The sequence below is a fragment of the Eulemur rufifrons genome, chromosome 29 (assembly GCF_041146395.1).
Source record: "Eulemur rufifrons isolate Redbay chromosome 29, OSU_ERuf_1, whole genome shotgun sequence".
Lineage (NCBI taxonomy): Eukaryota > Metazoa > Chordata > Mammalia > Primates > Lemuridae > Eulemur > Eulemur rufifrons.
The window spans coordinates 1,783,264-1,801,737 of NC_091011.1; the positions used below are offsets into that span (position 1 = coordinate 1,783,264).

Here is an 18,474-nt window from a genome sequence, read left to right on the forward strand (position 1 = left end):
TTTTTTTTGAGACAGAGTCTCACTCTGTTGCCCAGGCTAGAGTGAGTGCCGTGGCGTCAGCCTAGCTCACAGCAACCTCAAACTCCTGGGCTCAAGCGATCCTCCTGTCTCAGCCTCCCGAGTAGCTGGGACTACAGGCATGCACCACCATGCCCGGCTAATTTTTTCTATATATATTTTTAGCTGTCCATATAATTTCTTTCTATTTTTAGAGGTGGGGTCTCGCTCTTGCTCAGGCTGGTCTCGAACTCCTGAGCTCAAACGATCCGCCCACCTCGGCCTCCCAGAGAGCTAGGATTACAGGCGTGAGCCACCGCGCCCGGCCCCAATTGTCTCTTCAAGAGAGTTCCTGGAAGATGTCACATCTGGAGAAAGACACCTGCTTACATAGCAGTGGTGTGCGTTCCGGCTGAATTGTGTCTTCTCTTCCATTCATATGTTGAAGCCCTGATCCCCAGTACTTCAGAAGTGACTGTCTTTGAAGATAGAACTTTTTTTTTTCTGCTCATTATGGGGGCACAAAAGCTCAGGTTATATATATTGCCCATGCCCCCCCATCCCCCGGAGTCTGAGCTTCAAGCATGTCCATTCCCTAGACAGTGCATATCGCACTCATCATGTAGGTATACACCCAACCCTTCCCCCCAGCTTCCACCTCTGTCCGATACCCAATTGGTGTTATTCCCAAATGTGGACTTAGGTGATGATCAGGGAAACCAGTTTGCTGGTGAGTACATGTAGTGCTTATTTTTCCATTCTTGGGATACTTCACTTAATAGAATGGGTTCCAACTCTCTCGAGGAGAACCAAAGAGATGCCATATCGCCATTACTTCTAATAGCTGAGTAATATTCCATGGTATACGTATACCACATTTTGCTAATCCATTCATGAATTGATGGGCATTTGGGTTGTTTCCACATCTTTGCAAATGTGAATTGTGCTGCTATAAACATTCGGGTACAGGTGTCTTTTTTATAGAATGACTTTTGTTCTTCTGGGTAGATGCCCAATAATGGGATTGCTGGATCGAATGGTAGGTCTACTTGAATCTGTTTAAGGTATCTCCATATTGTTTTCCACAGGGGTTGCATTAGTTTACAGTCCCACCAGCAGTGTATAAGTGTTCCTGTCTCTCCGCATCCACACCAACATGTACTGTTTTGGGACTTTTTCATAAAGGCCATTCTCACTAGAATTAAGTGATATCTCATTGTGGTTTTGATTTGAATTTCCCTGATGATTAGAGATGTTGAACATTTTTTCATGTTTGTTAGCCATTTTTATATCTTCTTTTGAAAAATTTCTATTCATGTCCTTTGCCCACTTTTTGATAGGGTTGTTCGATTTTTTCTTACTGATTTTCCTGAGTTCTAAATAGATTCTTGTTATCAGTCCTTTATCTGATGTGTAGTATGCGAAAATTTTTTTCCCATTCTCTAGGTTGTCTGTTTATTCTCGTGACTGTTTCTTTGGCTGTGCAGAAGGTTTTTGATTTAATCAGGTCCCATTCATTTATTTTTGTTGTTGCTGTGATTGCCTTAGGGGTCTTCCTCATAAATTCTTTGCCTAGGCCAATGTCTGTAAGAGTCATTCCTACCTTTTCTTCTAGAACTCTAATAGTTTCCAACCTAAGGTTTAAGTCTGTTATCCACCGTGATTTGATTTTTGTGAGAGGTGAAAGCTGTGTGTCCTGTTTTAGTCTTCTACCTGTGGCTATCCAGTTTTCCCAGCACCATTTAATAAATAAGGAATCTTTTCCCCAGAGTATGTTTTTGTCTGCTTTGTCAAAGATTAGATGGCTATATGAGGATGGTTTTATATTTGGATTTTCTGTTCTGTTCCACTGGTCTGTGTCCCTGCACTTGTGCCAATACCAAGCAGTTTTTATAATCACAGCCTTGTAGTATAGTTTGAAGTCTGGCAAATTAATACCTCCCATTTTGTTTTTGTTGCTTAAAATTGCTTTTGCTATATGGGGTCTTCTCTGATTCCATACAAAGTGTATAATTATTTTTTCTATATCTGTGAAAAATGATGTTGGTAATTTAATAGGGATTGCATTGAATCTGTAGATCACTTTGGGCAGTATAGACATTTTAACAATGTTAATTCTTCGGATCCATGAGCATGGTATAGTTTTCCACCTATTTACATGCCCTGTGATTTCCTTCCTCAGTGTTTCATAGTTCTCCCTATAGAGGTCCTTTACTTCCTCAGTTAAATATATTCCTAGATATTTTATTTTCTTTGTTGCTATTTTGAAGGGAACTGAGTCCTTAATTTGGTTCTCCGTTTGACTGTTATTGGCATATATGAATGCCTCTGATTTGTGTGTATTGATTTTGTATCCTGAGACTTTACTGAATTCATTGATCAATTCCAGGAGTCTCTTGGTTGAATCCTTGGGGTTTTCTAGATATAACATCATATCATCAGCAAAGAGTGAGAGTTTGATCTCTTCTGTCCCTATTTGGACTCCCTTGATTCTGCTGTCATGCCTGATAGCTCTCACAAGGACTTCCAATACTATGTTGAAAAGTAATGGGGACAGTGGGCAGCCTTGTCTGGTTCCAGTTTGAAGTGGGAATGCTTTCAATTTTTCCCCATTCAGTATGATGTTGGCTGTGGGTTTGTCATATATGGCTTGTATCATTTTTAGATAGGCCCCGTCTATGCCTATTTTGTTAAGTGTTCTTATCATAAAAGGGTGTTGAATTTTGTCAAATGCTTTTTCTGCATCTATTGAGAGGATCACATGATCTTTATTTTTGCTTCTATTTATGTGGTGAATTACATTTATAGATTTGCGTGTGTTAAACCATCCCTGCATCTCTGCGATGAAGCCCACTTGGTCGTGATGGATTATTTTTTTGATAAGCACTTGGATTCGATTTGCTAGGATTTTATTGAGAATTTTTGCGTCTATATTCATAAGGGATATTGGTCTGTAGTTTTTTTTTTTGTTTGTTTCATCCTTTCCTGGTTTTGGTATCAAGATTATGTTGGCTTGGTAAAAAGTGTTGGGGAGAATCCTATCCTTCTCAATATTGGGGAATAATTTATGTAGGATGGGCACCAGTTCTTCTTTGTAGGTATGGTAAAATTGAGGTGTGAACCCATCTGGTCCAGGGCTTTTCTTTTTGGGAAGGTTTTTTATTGCTGTTTCGATTTCAGATCTAGATATCAGTCTATTCAGGAATTCTGTTTCTTCCTTGTTGAGCCTGGGAAGGCTGTGTGTTTCTAAAAATTTGTCCATTTCCTCCACGTTTTCTAATCTGTGTGCATAAAGATTTTGGTAGAATTCATAGATGATATCATGTATCTCTGTGGCATCAGTCATGATTTCTCCTTTCATGTTCCTGATGGAGATTATAAGAGTTTTTTCTTTTCTGCTCTTGGTTAGTCTAGCCAGAGGCGTGTCAATTTTGTTTATTTTTTCAATGAACCAACTTTTTGTTTTATTAATCTCCCTTATGGTTTGTTTGTTGTCCTTTTCATTTAGTTCTGATTTAATCTTAATAATTTCTCTCCTTCTGCTGGGTTTGGGGTCGGTCTGTTCTTCCTTCTCCAGCTCTTTGAGTCTATTCATTAGATTGTCTATTTGTAAGTTTTCTGTCTTTTTGGTGTAGGCATTTATGGAATGAAGATAGAACTTTTAAAAAGGTAATTAAGTTAAAAGTAGGCCATTAAAATCCAATCTGACTGATGTCTGTATAAGAATAAATTTGGCCACAGAGAGAGACAACAGGGGCACATATACACAGAGGGACAACCATGTAAAGTGGAAGTAAGAGGGTGTCATCTGCAAGCCAAGGAGAGTGGCTTCAGAGGAACCTAGTGATGCCAGCACACTGATCTTTGATTCTAGCCTCCAAAATTATAACCAAAAAAAAAAAAAAAAAAAGCTGTTTAAAGTCACCCAGTCTGTGGTACTTTGTCAGGGCAGCAATAGCAATTTACTACAGATTTTAGTATTGAGAAATGCAGTGCTGCTATAACATGTCTAAACATGTGAAAATGACCTTGGAACTGAATAATGAGTAGCGGTTGCAAGAATTTTGAGGTACATGTGAGAAAAAAAGCCTAGATTGCCTTGAAGAGACTATTGGTAGAAATAAAGACACTACAGTCCTGGTGAGGCCTCGGATTGAAATGAGGACCATGTTATTGAAACTGGAGAAAAGCCAACTTTTGTTACAAAGTTGCAAAAAACCTGGCTGAACTGTGTTCTAGTGTTACGGAAAGTAGAAATTATAAGCAACAAATTGGTTATTTAGCTGCAGAGATTTCTAAGCCAAGTGTTGAGGGTGTAGACTTATTTCATCTTGCTGCTTATAGTAAAATGCGAGAGAACAGAGATGAATTGAAGAATGAATTGTTAAGCAAAATGGAACCAGAACCTGAAGATTTGGAAAATTCTCAGACCATCCATATTGCAAAAAATGAGAAAGTGTGTTCTGGAAAAAACATCACGTGTGACTAGGCAATCACTCCCAAAGGAGATCATGGGTGTGATTCATGGGTCTAATCAGCCATTTCAGCAGAAGCAAGAATAGAGATGAGGTTTTTACCAGCAGAAACAGTTATCTTGAACTAAAGGGGGACAAAGAGAACAAAATGAATAAAGGCTGCTGAACTTCTGAGGTTTTGTAGGACAGAACAATAGACCTATTCAGCTATGCACATGCATTATACTTGAAGAAGAGGCAAGAATGAGGTGGGACTGTCTCCTCTTTGGTTTCAGAGTGCACGGCCACCTCCTCTGTTTCACTGGGCTAAGCTGCCACCACCCAGGGTCTTAGGAGTGACCCTGCCCCCAGTGGGCGTGGAAGGTGGGGTCACCACCCTGGTGAACCCAGAGGGCCAAGCATTGAGGCAAAAATGATTATTTTGAGCCTTAAAATCTAATGGACTTTTCCCCACTAGGATTCGGACTTGTTTGAGATCCACGATTCCCTTCTTTCTGATTTCTTCTTTTGGGGAATGGGAATGTCTGTTCTATGCCTATCCCACCATCGTATTTTTGGAAACAGATAACTCGCCTCCGTTTTACAGGTTCCCAGCTAGAGAGAAATTTTGCCTCAGGATGTAAAGTACCTTGGCCACCCTTGATTTACACGGTATTTAGATGAGATTTGGAACTTAGAGTAGATGCTGAAATAGGTTAAGACTTGTGGGCTATCGGCATGGGGTGAATGTATTTTGCATGTGAGAAGGACATGAATTTTAGGGGGCCAGTGGGTATACTATTACAGGATGAATTGTCCCCCCCCCAAATTCACATATTAAAATCCTAAGCCCCAGTACTTTAGAATGTGATGGTATTTAGAGCTGGGCCCTTAAACAGGTGATTAAGTTAAAATGAGGTTGTTAGCATTGGACCAAATCCAATCTGACTGGTGTTCCTATGAGAAGAGGAAATTTGGGCACACAGACATTGGGGCCATGCGTGCACAGAGGGATGACGATGTGAAGAGGCAGCAAGAGGACAGCCACCTGCAGGCCAAGGAAAGAGGCTGCAGAGGAACCCAGCCCTGCCAGCACATTGGTGTGGACTTCCAGCTCCTTGAACTATGAGGAAATACAGTTTTTTTTCTGTTTAAGCACCAAGTCTGTGGTACTTTGCTATAGTAGCCTGAGGAAACTAATACAGTGTGTTACCTGCGAACACCCAGTACAAGGGGGACTGAAAAAGGTAATATTCTAAAAGCAGGGGTTCTATTTGAATGAAAGAAATGGAGAATTGATATTGTGGGGTACCCGCGACTCTGTCATAACCCCTGTAGAGATTTTGGAGGTGAAGAAGAAGAAACCCTTTTTTTTTTTTTAAGGGTTCATGTAGTGCTTAAGATTCAGAAATGCTGAACTAGAGAAACATCTGCAATTAAGGGCAAAGCTAATGTTGCACCTGCTCTGACAGAAGAGAACCTGAAATTCTTTCAATTGTTCAGTCAACAATAATTGAGTGCCTACTGGGCCGGGCAAGCCAGGCTGAAGTAGGTGGATAAAGGGAAGACTTGAACTGCACCTTATGAGGGTTGAGAATTGGGACAGGTAGTGGGAATTTGGTAAGAAGACATTCCAGATATCCTTTCAGATACGGAATTGTATTTAGACCAGGCTCTAGAGTTCAGACCCAAAGGCCAAGAAGTGGATGCAGTCCATAGCAATTATAAACATATTCTCTTGGGCCAGTGTCCTGAAAATAATTAAATGGGCCTTTGGTGAGACACCTAAGGGGTGGGTCACAGTACCCACCCCTCCCTATTGTCCTACACTGGGCTGCTTCCTGGTTAAGACAGTGGTTCGTGCCTGGACCGTGAGGACCGTGTGCTGGCTCTCCCTGATGTGTTCCAGATAACATGGGAACATGGTAGGCAAGGGGAAAGGTGGGCTGGGTCCTCACAGAGTTATTGTTTATCACTTGTCTCCTCTCCTTGCTCTTAAGAGACAGACAATGTCCTGAAATGATATGACCTTAATCAGGAGAGTTTGCTTGAGTAGAAAAAAAAGAAAAAGAATCAGTGGCTATACAGCATAGTGATTTTTTCTGAGTTATCTGTGGCAGACAGATAAAGGTGAAAAATTGCATTAAGGAACTAAAGTGACATAGTAGATATTAATCAGAAACTATGAAATCAAGGCAAACAACCAAGAAACACTGGATCAAATGTACACAGCTCATCCAGTGACCCTTAATGCAGCCCTGGACTTTGAAGAGTGGCCAGGGGGACACTAGAGGACAATGGGAGGACAGAGGCTATGCTTAGGCTTTGGCCCAATTTTAATAGTATAATTGTTATTGGATTATTAATGTGGCTTTTATTTGCTAAACTGTTTCTAAAGCTCTGACAACAAAATCTTTCCCAACATTTTAATCCCTGGGTCAAAGTAATAATATAGAAATTTCACTAAGATTGTAAAATTTAGCAAAGAGATATCTTAGGAGGGAATTTAGCAGAACTTTAAAACTCACATTTCTAAAACTCCATACTCCTAACTCCCTTTCTTTCTTGCACTTCTGTCATGAACTCTTTCTTCCTTTAATATCTGTTCAACTCTTGTCATTGTGCCAGGTTGCAGGGATACAAAAATGAATCTGATGTACACATGCACCTAAGTGATCACAGCTTAGTTTTTAGGCAGGAGAAGGAATAGAGGTTACAAGAAACAAATATGTCAATGCCGTGTTAGATTCCAACTGTGAAATAGATAGAGGCACATGACCACTGAATGGTCATGTTGTTTGTCCTTTAAAGCACCTTGGAAGACCTCGTCTGACTGAACTGGACATGCCACACCCTGTGTGTGGCTGCTGGCCACGGGTACAAGAGGCTGCTACTCTGACTCCAAGTGAAATGAAGGGGGAGCACTCGCAAGAAGTGGAGATGTTCTTGTCTGGTGCAGAGATACCAGCTTCTCTGGTCATTAGAAAACATATCTGAGGTCTTTGGTGCCAAACATGAATCCAAGGACATTCACTCATGAAGCTCAGAGAAAGTCCTAATGAACACCCTGGTTTCTCATTATTACTTGAGAGTAACTTTTAAGCTCCCTGGTAGCAAACAAAGCCAAAGAAAAGTATGGCTGTAATTGTCCTTTGAATGGAGGAGACATAAAATCATGCCCACATGATGAAATGAGGCATTACCAAAGTCTCGATGCTTCAGTATTACAGTGAACTTACCTAAGACTTCATGAGTTTGGAAATGCTTTCCCCAGATTACTGCTCTCGAGGGAACTTCTCCATCAGCGTAGAGAGGGTGTATGGGCTTTGGAGCCAGATGAAGCTCAGTGTAGCTGCTCCACCTACTAGGTGACAGGTTTGGGAAGGTTACTTTTTGTCTCTGAATGGTGAGTGACTAATGTGTGAAAAAGGCGTAATATTTACTTTCCAGAGTTGCTGAATGATTTAATTCTATATCATATTCAAAGGGTACTTACAGTATAGTATAAAACTTATTACTGAAAATTTCCTCTTCTGCCCCTAGCATTTAATAAATTCTGTTGTTTTAATTAAAAAATTAAAGAGAAAAGGCATAATAAGTAGGCATAATGGCAAAAGAAAGATTAACAGGAAGAATTTAGCTCACTAAATGGTTAAGATTAGAGGCTTACACAGTATACCTAACTTAGTAGAAAAGGAAGGGGGAGAAATTTGTTCTATAAGAAAAACACATAGGTTTCTTTAGGAAAGACAACTAAGTGGGGTTTCAGGAGGGAAAAAAGGAAGATAAGAAAGTTTGTGATAATGTATGTTTATGCAAGCGGTACTGGTCTTTCCCCTCGTCTTCCTGACTGTGAAACTGCATCCAGAGAGGAGATTTATGATGGGTTTATTCTCGGTTTTCTTCCTGGGAATAGACCTGCCCAAAGTGAGAATTTACGGCAGCCTCATTTCCCAGAAGTTGCTTCTTTGAGTCAGATAGGGGAAGTTCTGAGGCTTCTGTGTCTGTTGAAATTAGAAATAAGGCCTGCCTGGTTCCTTTCACTCCTCCCTTCCCTCCCCTCCCCCACTTTTAAGAACGAAGTTAAGATAACCCTCAACAAGCCTGTCCAGACCCACATTACTTTCTTTTATAAGCTCTTCTGAGCTTGTAACTTTGTTTACCTGAATGGGTCAGGCCTTTCTTGCAGTTCTTCTAGAACAGGATTCCTGAAATCTGATTCCTGCTAACCTTTGGGCAACATCCTGCAGATGTGTTGGGCGGGATAACACACTCAAGGTTTTTCTAATTTTTAAAAAAATCAGAACAGCTACATGTTAGTTTCCCATACTCATCATTAAAGTCAGCCTTTAGATAGGAGCCTCCACCTCAACCCTTGCCTGGAGACCAGATGGAAAGCTAGTCACTTAAACAACCATGACACAGAGTGCTGAGTGCAGAGACCAGGGAATGTGAGGACTGCACCCATCCGTCCCCTCCTTGCACTTCCATTCTCTGCCCTCCTCTCAGCCCTGCCCACCCCTGCCCTAGCCTGTTTTCTACATTGCACTCGGGGTGATCCTTTTAAAGCTCAGGCGAAATTATGTTACTTTTCAGCTCAAAATCCTCAAATGACATCCCATTTCTTTCGGAACTAAATCCAAAATCCTTACAATAGACGACGAGTCTGGGCCCTCGTTTCCTCTTTAAATTCAGGTCCCACAACCTATAGGGGAGCACAGGGCTCCAGCCCCACTATCCTGTCTGGGAAGTCCCCCCGGCTCCGGCTGCCCAGCCTCATAGCTTTTAAGTTGAGTCTGGTTAGGCCCTTTCCTACCTCTGGGTCTCTGCTCCTGGAAATTTGCCTTAGGGGCTTGACCTGACCCTTCTGTTTGTAATAACACTCAGCCATAACTCTTAAATGCTTTACTCAATTTATTTTTCTCTTGGCACTTGCCACCATCTGACATACACACATTTATTTATTTATTCTGTTCTGTCACCTCTCTCTAGATTGAAGTCTATGTGAGGGCAGTCACTCTGCTTTTCTTTGCCACTGCTTCGTTTATTTTGTCCTCTGCTGTATTCTCAATGCCCAGAATGGTGCCTTGCCCACAGCAGGTGTAGGTAAGCATGTGCTGAATGGATGAACACATGTTCATCATTCAGGGGGACTCCATGGAGCTTTGCAGGGCAGCAGAAGGTCAAGCAGTCTCTCTTTTATTTGTTTCCTTTGGCAACATAAATGGCCCAGGTTCTGGGTCCTCATTCCTTAGGGGTAGCTGAGCAGACCCAGGAGTGTCCAGTTCTGCTCCAAACAACTGATCGGAGAATTTCTTCTAACCCCAAGTCATACTCTCCCTGAGAGCTGTTCTAGTGAATACAGTTGTCTTCATCTTGTTACTTTTTTCAGTGATATTTGATGTCCTTATAATTTATGCTCAAGGAAGCAGCCCGGGTGGCTCCTTCCCCCATTCTCCAACTGTGCCAAACAGGCACCGGTCACTCAGGACCAGACAGAGAGCACACAGGACAGGTATCAGACTGAGGGGAAAGCGTAGGCAACATTCTAATTTTCCACTTTGAAAAAAATTTATACAAACTACAGGAAGTTGAACTCAGCAAGAGTCTTCTAGGTGGAGATACAGAGGCAGGAGGGAGGTTATGTTTGGCATTAGTGTATTGTTTAAAATGTAACAGAAACATAATTTGCATATCAGTATATAGTGACCATATGCCAAAGTTCCATTTTAACCCATTAAAGAGGGAACCAGTAGGATGACAAAGCTGCTTCAAATGAGAATGCAGGCAACTGACATATATATAGCCAGTTAAAAAAAGGGGTAAATAAAAGAAAACTCTTGGAATGTGGTTGATAAATTAGATAGAAAACTGGTTATGGTTCTAACCCTAGCCGGGGTCATTTGCATTTTTACAGGACAAAATCACTTACATTGCCATAGGGAGAAAACGCTTGTGTCTCTTCCAAGCTTTCAACTTAGTTTTCTACAAGTTAACTTTTGCCTTAAAAAGAGTTGTAAACTGCCCTCATTGTAAATAGGGAGTCAAAGTTAGAGTCCAGCGATATTTGGCAGGCTTGTCAGACGGGGCCCTAGCACGACAATGAAGGCCACAGGCACCCTTTCTGCCTTACTTGGCAAGTTCTGGTTCTAACAGGTGTAGTGCGGTGGTGCAAGTTCTACGTTGAACAAATGAGTGTGTGCTTTGAAGTCTGGGAGAGCGGGCCTTTCCTCAGGTGACACCTGTTTCCACGACCCAACTCCTTCCATTTCCAGTTACAGGTAGTTAGCGCCCTTTATCTCCTGTTATCCTCACATCTCCTGGTCTCTGCACTCAGCACCCTGCAGGACGGTGTGGTCTGAGCGACTCTCTCTCCCTCTAGACTCCAGGTGCGGTTTTCTTGTCCACCTCCACACACTCGGCCTCCAGTTCAGGGTCCAGTCCATCTCAAGTTCAACAAATGCTTGTTGAAAACCCTATGAATGAAGTGGGATCTGAGCTGCACTGTGAAAAAATAGTGACTTCGAGGAAGTGGGGTGGTCAGCACTGACACCGCACACTCAGCAGCGGTTCTCTGCGCGGGAGAGTGGACTTGGGGCGGCCGGGGGGGGGGCGCAATTGTGGTGAAGCCCAAGGAGGGTCGGGGCAGGAGGATGCTGGCATAAAAGGTGCCGCCATCTAAGCGGGGTGAGGCGGAGGGAGCCTTCTACTTCGGTCGGCCTTCCTCGCCTTTGGCTGTCCTTCCAATCACACGCGGGCAGGCGGGCGCGCCGTCCCGCCGGGCGCGGGTACCCAAAGGAGGGCGCGGCTTCAGGGCGCCGGGCGGAGCGATGGGCTGTGCACAGCCACCTCCCTCGGAACAAGCCTCACCTAGGCGACCCGCCTTTGCAAAATCTTCCTGGGTCTCCCTCCGGGGAGGGGCGCCCGGCAGCCCTTGCCCCGCCCCCGGCGCGCGCACCCCGGCCTCGCGGGCCCCCGCCCCGCAACCGCGCGTGGGGCCCGGCCCCGGGTTCCTGGAGCCCGCGGGCGCGCGCCGGGCAGGGCGTGTCGGCCGCGCGCGCCGGCGGGGGCGGAGCTGCCGGGGCTGCGCGGCGCGTTCCCGTTCCCCGCCCGCTCGCCGCGGGGCCCCCTGCGCCCGCCGGCTGCCGGCTGGAGTCCGCCGCCTGGGCCCCGGCGTCCGGGGAGGACGCGGAGGAGCCATGAGCCGCCGGGCTGGGAGGGCGGCGGCGCTGCTGCTCGGGCTGCTCCTGGAGGTAGGGCCGGGGCGCGGCCGGCGTGGCGCCGCGGTGCTGGGGCGGGGCGCCGTGCCCAGGCGCCGGGGAGGCCCTTCTCGGAGAGCCCGCGCGGCCGAGCGGCGGGAGCCGCAGCCCCGCGGACCTGGTGCGTCCCGGGCTGGAAGGTGTAGGGACGCCGGTGCCGGGGAGGCTCCCGCGGCCCGTCCTCGGCTCCTTTGTGTGCTTCCCCTTCTGTCCCCGCACCCCGCCCCAGCCCCCCTCCTGGAGGGCTCATTTCTCGCTCCCGGCTCCGGTCTGCCGCGTCGGGGAGTGACCTTTGTGCGCTGCGCGACCCTGCCCGCCGCGGGGCCGGCGTGCGGGTGTGGTGCGGAGTCCCCTGGCGAGGCGCCCGCGCTGGGGTCCTGGGCGCCGGGCTGTTCGGGGTCCCGACGCGAGCGCGGGGGCGGCTGTTGGAAATGTCGTGGGAATGCCGGAGAAACAGCAGAGGCGAGCACGAGGAGGAAACATTACTGTCTGTGAAAATGAGGCGCAGAGGCTTCAGATGCGGGCAGAAGATCCCACGGAGAGTCTGCGGGGCGGGTGTGCTGGGGTGTGCCCGGAGAGGGACCCGGCGCGGAAGTTGCGTTCTCTGATGGGGCCGCCTCCTTCTTCCTCAAGCAGGTTCTTTAAAATGGGAGCTAGTGGAATTCTGGGGTGTGGGGTCTGAGTTAGGGTTTGTTCAGCTCCCTCCTCAGCTTCATTATTTTGAAGGAATTTTGCATTAATGAAGTCAAAGTCAATGGGTAAAGAGTAACTTACATCTCTTCGGTCCTCTCTGTTTTGGAAAGTCAAACTTTTTCCGTTAGTAGTTGAAGATTAGTGCTGGAAATGACTACTTCGTTTTCTTCATTTATTCAAGAGTATTGTTACAAAATGTTGGAGGAAAAGGCTTAGCTCTCTTGAGAAGGTTGATGACATAGCCAAGATTTCCTGTTTTTGGAAATACCCTCCTAGCTTGGTATTTAATGTTTTTGTGGAGTGCCTCCTCCACTTGCATTCTTTCCGTTTGTTCAGAATTTTAAGACCTTAGGAATCATATCCTCTCAGCGATTGCCATGGGGAACCAAGGAGAAGTGACTCAGAGAGCACTGTTTACATGAAAACAAATGTGTGTGTACCTGAATGCATCTGTGCCTACACTTGTAATCCTTTCTGTAAAAAAAAAAAAAAAAAAAAAAAAAATCGGTGCTTGATGAAATTACCGAGAGTTCCCTTCATTCTGGTGTGTGCCACCCATGTGTCCCAGGCCTTTAGTCTGTGTGGAACTGTGCCCTGCTCCGAGCCTAAATGGCCTGCGGACTCACTTCTTTCCAAAATAGCTGATTTATTGCATAGAAATTTATCTGTCATCTTAATAGGCGTTCAAGTTATGTCTGAAAGGCTGAAACGACTTTACAAGAAGAAGTGTGACATAAAACTGAAACCTCAGTGACTAAGATGATACTTTCACGAAGTAGAATAGCTGGATGATTGGCAGTTTTGTTTTCAAGGGGGGTGGTGTGGTGTAACCCACTTCTACAGGGTGATAATCCTAAACGCTTTATCTGTGGTGGAGAAATATCTTTCTGAGGAATTAAGGAGATTCTTTTATAATCCATCACATGGAATTTTGCTGCATGAGATTTATATCTGAGATTTTGCATCTTGAATTGTTTGCCCTGAATGTATTTTATCAGAATACCTTTGATGCTTTTGAAGTCCCGAGTCACATACGTAAATGTGCATTTACAGTTGCAGAGGCTGTGAGGAGGCCAAGGGTTCCCTTCGAGTGGAGTGCATAGAAACAGTCGAGGGAGCTGTTCGATGACTTCTAGTTTCTCACTGCTGACTGCGGCTGCAACCTGGGACATTTGCTTTGTGTCTTCGTTCTGCTTGAGCTGGTTTAAAAGTATAAATTTGCCGTATAGTTCATCATACACCACCTGGAATGAAGGGGGCCTTGTGGCAGTGGCTGTCCCAGTCCGTCCCACCCTCGGGTACCCTGTCTGTCTGACACCATCTGGGATCACGCATGGGGGTTTTATGTTAGTGAGAGGTCCTTGAGTAGGGAGGGATCTAAAAACTGCTTTGAGAAGGGCTTCCTCCCCTGCTTCACCATCCCTTTATAGAAATTTACTTTCTTGTTAGACGCAAAACTGCACACGTATTTTCATGTATTAGTAGCAAACACTCGTAGAATGCTTACCCTGTGCCAGGTAGTGTTCTGGACACTTTACAAATATTGTTAATCCTCTTAGCAATTACGTTTATCCTCATTTTTTATTTCAAATGGAAGCTGTGGAATAACTTGTCCCATGTCTCACAACTGTGAAGTGTGAGGGCTGAAGATGTAAACCCCAGCCGTCTGGCTCCAGTGTGGACCCTCATGGTCTCTGTACACACGGAGGCATGTAGAGGATTTGCACGTTGTTTATCCCAAGGGCAGTGGTGTCCCTGGAGAAGTGTGTGTCCCGTGACATAGGTAAAATCAGCAAAATACTCTTTAAAAACTCAGTCACCCTTCCTTAGAAGGACTGTATAACGTAGTGTACAAACTATTGACAGTTTGGAGTATAAAAATCTGACGCTGTTAATACCTGTGCCTGGACAGCAGGCCTTAGCAGGACTGTGCCCAGAAACCCTGGTTGCGTGCTCAGCCTGAAGCCGGCCGGGCTTTGGGGAGGAGCAGGCAGGGAGGCATCTTACAAGCTCATTACCAGAGTGACCTTTTCTATTAACTTGGAGTTTCCTGTGAATGACAGGAGCAGCCAGTGAGGGCCCTGATTTTATTTCCCTGCCCCAGTCACTTCATGCCAGCTGGTTAAGTCCCAGTACCTGGGTCACAAATGTTGCAGATTCTCAAGGGTGGCCACAGGCTCTAGTTCCCAAGATTAGGGGAACTTCAAAGCCCTTTTTGTTTGATTAAATTCTAAGGTTCTATGCTTTTGTCCTGCTGGCTGGCTTGCTTATATGAGGTCCTGCAAACAGCCTTTGCGGGAAAAGAAGGTACTAAGCTTTCTCCTAGTAGCTCTGCTGAAGCCGTCCCGGTGGCGTGCACTTGGCTGCAGCCGCACTTTCTGATACGCTTGTGGAGCCTGGGGTGGGAAAGCAGCCACAGGCACTGCATGAACAGGGGCACAGCTGTGTTCTAGTAAAACTTGGTTGACAAAATAGGTATCACACGCTGCAGTGCCCTGACTCCTGATGTGGAGACCACATAGAGGTGCCACGTGGAGGGCAAAAGGCCCTGAGACTTCGTGGAGAGACAGAGAGAGGCCAAGTTATCCCAGAGTCCCAGCTGAGCCCAACCTTCCAGCCAGGGCACCAGGCATTGAGCCATCTCAGACATTCCCTCCAGGAGAACCCCAGATGACTGCATCCTTGGCCAATGTCACATGGAGCAGAGGAATCCCCAGCTGAATCCAGTCAACCCACAGACTCCTGAGCAGTAATACAATGACTATTGTTTTAAGCCACTAAAAGTTTAGGGTGGTTGGTTACATTGTATAAGGCAGGGTTTCTCAAATTCAGCACTATTGACATTTCGGGCTAGATAATTCTGTGTGGTGGGAGACTGTTCTGTGCATTGCAGGCTGCTTAGCAGCGTCCTGGCCTGTTTAATTTCCTCCAACAGTTCCCAAAGAAAATCTCTCCATCCCTGAGGGAAGACTCCAGAAACTTGGGCAGTAGCAACTGATGGATCCTTGTCCACATGGAAAAGCAAAGCTTACATTCCAAAACAGAAACTCAAACGGGGAAAAAAAGAAAACACTAATGTAATCATCCGTTTTCAATCATGGCCTCTTAACAGGACTCCCCAGGGAGCCTCTTCAAAAATATGAAGCAGTTCCCTGGAAGAGGCTTCCCTTCACTGAGGATGGACTCATTTTTGTTGAAGGGACCAGCCTCATAAGCTTTCTGATCCTTCCCTGGGACCAAAAGCTGGAAACCCTTAAGCCAGGTTGACTTGTAGTTCAATGTTGTTCGACAAAAGAACAGCTCTACTTTGACTGGAAAAAGGAGAGGTCATCTCTCAGAGAGAGACGGTTGGAAAGTAAATACTATCTTTTGAAACTAGGGAAAGTAAAAGGATTACTGAGTGTTTTCTGAAGTCCTGTATGTTTTGATGCCCAGGATTCTCAAAATTAGAACCAAGTTACGTTTAAGAGTGTTTTTTATCTTTTGCCAAATGATTTTTCGTGCCCTGGAATTCCAACAGGTGTGACAGTCCCTGGCTGCCAATTTTCTGAAATAAACCTTTGCAACCCCCCCCCCCCACTCTTCAGAGTGTTTAGAATCTGGGCAACATGCAATTTGAAAGAAGATGGAGCCCGTCTGGAGTCTGTTGTCTCTGGCAGCTCCATGGGAGGCCGGGTTCCCATGCGTGAGAAGTGGCAGTGATAAATGATGCTGGGAGCAAGGACTCTTCTCTGATGTGGGGAAGGCCTGGGTCCAGGTGTCTGAGCAGGCCCCAGACCAGGGGCTGTCCTTGGCCTTTGCTTTTCTCTTTTGCTTACGCACAGCCTTAAAGGCTAACTGCAAGGAAAGTGACCTCAGAAACACATGGCAAGGATAGGATCAGGCTACTGGCCCCTTGGTTAGCCTCCAGTGCAGTTAATTTTCCTAGAACTCACCTATCCTGTCCTGTTGATGAAGCCCCTCAGATGTCAGCCTCTCAGCGAGGCCTGTCTTGACCACCCTGTTTAAAATTCCATCCCCATTCCCTTCCTAGTCTACCTTACTCTGACCAGTACCCTCCTCTGCCTCTACCTGTTATCTTCAGAATATGGTGGAATTGACTTTCCACCATGTAAGGACTTTAGGGGCAAAGATTCTGCTCTGTTTTATTAACTGAAATATCCTCAGCTCCTAGAACGGCGCCTGGCCCTGAGTGGGACTCAGTAAATATTTGAGTAAATAGATCAATGGATAATGGGGGGAAGGGCCTGAGTGAGACTACATTAGTGGGGGGGAGTAGGCATTTGATTAGCTGTGGGCTCTGAGGGGGAGGCACCTGTGCTAGGTGCTCCTGGACTTGGAGCTAACCGATGTTTCAGCACCTCTAGTGACAGAAACTCATGTCTCTCAAGACAAAGCATCAAGGCTTTGGACAACTTCGATTGTCAGTTTTCTGTTAAACTGAAGGGCAATGACTGTACTGTTTCCACCTGGCCCAGTTCTGCTTCTCAGCCTGTGGACAGAGCTGCGTGGTCTCCGGCAAGGGTGTTCTGCTCCAGGTTCTGTTTCCTTCTGTTGTTCTCCCGAGATGTGGTTTCGAATCACCTCACCATCCTCATAGCCGCAGTTTGAAAATTCTGCTGAGCTAGAAAGCGAACAAGAACTCTCATGGTCTGGAAATGGTGGCTTCTAGAAAAAGGCCACTTAGAGTGAATCCATGTGAACCAGGGATTAACATTTCATAGTTAATAGTGGGGAAAAAGTTTGATTGGGACTTTGTTTTGAAAAACAGAGCTCAAATTGTAAAATTAAGTTAATTGCATCCTGAGTACTCATTTTAGAATAGAGAGTCCATTTTGGGGGTGGAGGAGAGTGTAATTTTCCCTGATGCATAGAGTATTAGGGGTGCTCATACCGTGGGCTGAGAAAGAATTCTTGACTCAAAGATTAAGATAGGTTTTAAAGCAAGTTCATTTTGCTTTCCAAGGGAGGAAGGGGATGGCTTGAAGGGAAGAAGAAATGCCGCCTGAGGATGAGTAGCTTAGCTTTTTATTGGAGTTATGAAGAGCAAAGCAGTTGTTACTATGAAAAGCAGTTTGCTGTTCGGAAATGGGAATGGAAGGCCGTTGTTTTATCTGACTTCTTGGAATGGGGTCTGGTAGGTGCTGAAGGGGCTACATGCCCCCTTTTCTGTTTGTTCAGTATTTTCCAGTTCCGCAAAACAACTCTTAAAAAAAAGCAAGGTAAGCCCCCAGGCGGTCAAGAAAGAAGCCGAGCTGGGGCCAGCACACCTTTGTGTGCAGCAGTGTGTTTGTGTTAGATGATTGACTAGCAGTGCCATCTTTTCAGAGAGGATGGTTTTTACTTGACTTCACACTTTAGTGGCATGATCACAGTTTGTTTTTCTTTCAGAATCATTTACTCTAGTCAGTAAACCCCCACCCCCACCTCCAGCTTCTCTTAGTCCTTTTTAGTCGTTTTCATTCATATCATTCTCCTTTGGGCACCTTTTGGGTGATTATTAAATGGCTTGACTGCCAAGTCTTTTGTCTGTCACTTTCGTTGGTATCTCGAGCTGCTGTGTCTCTGTGGGATATGAGGCCAGTTTGCTGTGTGCTGGTGTGGTGCTCGCGAATACTCTCCTGTGGTCCTGTGATCAGAGATTGGTTTGGGGCAGCCAGTGTTGAGTGGGCTGTGGGGTTGGTGAACTGTTCTAGAAGGAATGAGTGCAGTGGTGAGTACTCTTGTCACGAGACCTTGGGCTCCCCTCCAGCTCTTCCCGATTGGCACTTACTGGAACAAGTGAGGATGCTCTGGGGTTTTTTTTCCTTCCAAAAAAATAGTTAGCTTTATTTAATATATGTTACACCTTAACATTTAAAATATCATGCACTAGTTAAATATTTCATCAACAACAGTGTACACAAATAAAATATTACACAAAATATATTCAAGAAAATGTTTTGGCCTTTGATGCTTTGTTCTATAGGTGTGGTTTGGCACTGTCACAGCTTTTGTTTGGACCTCATCATAAGTGGATGAGATTATGACGCCACCCCTGCAGCTGGGAGGCTCACACTGAGTTTGTAGTG

At 45.3% G+C, this 18,474-nt stretch overlaps 1 protein-coding gene across 1 annotated transcript in view; it reads left to right on the forward strand.

Annotated features, from left to right (window-relative positions):
- Positions 1-11,548: 11,548 nt before the first annotated feature.
- VOPP1 (VOPP1 WW domain binding protein) overlaps positions 11,549-18,474 on the forward strand; it is a 94,103-nt gene continuing 87,177 nt past the window's right edge. Inside the window, exon 1 of the mRNA XM_069461481.1 lies at positions 11,549-11,704. Coding sequence (XP_069317582.1) covers positions 11,651-11,704 — 54 coding nt within the window. The 5' untranslated portion in view covers positions 11,549-11,650. The remainder of the gene's footprint in view (positions 11,705-18,474) is intronic.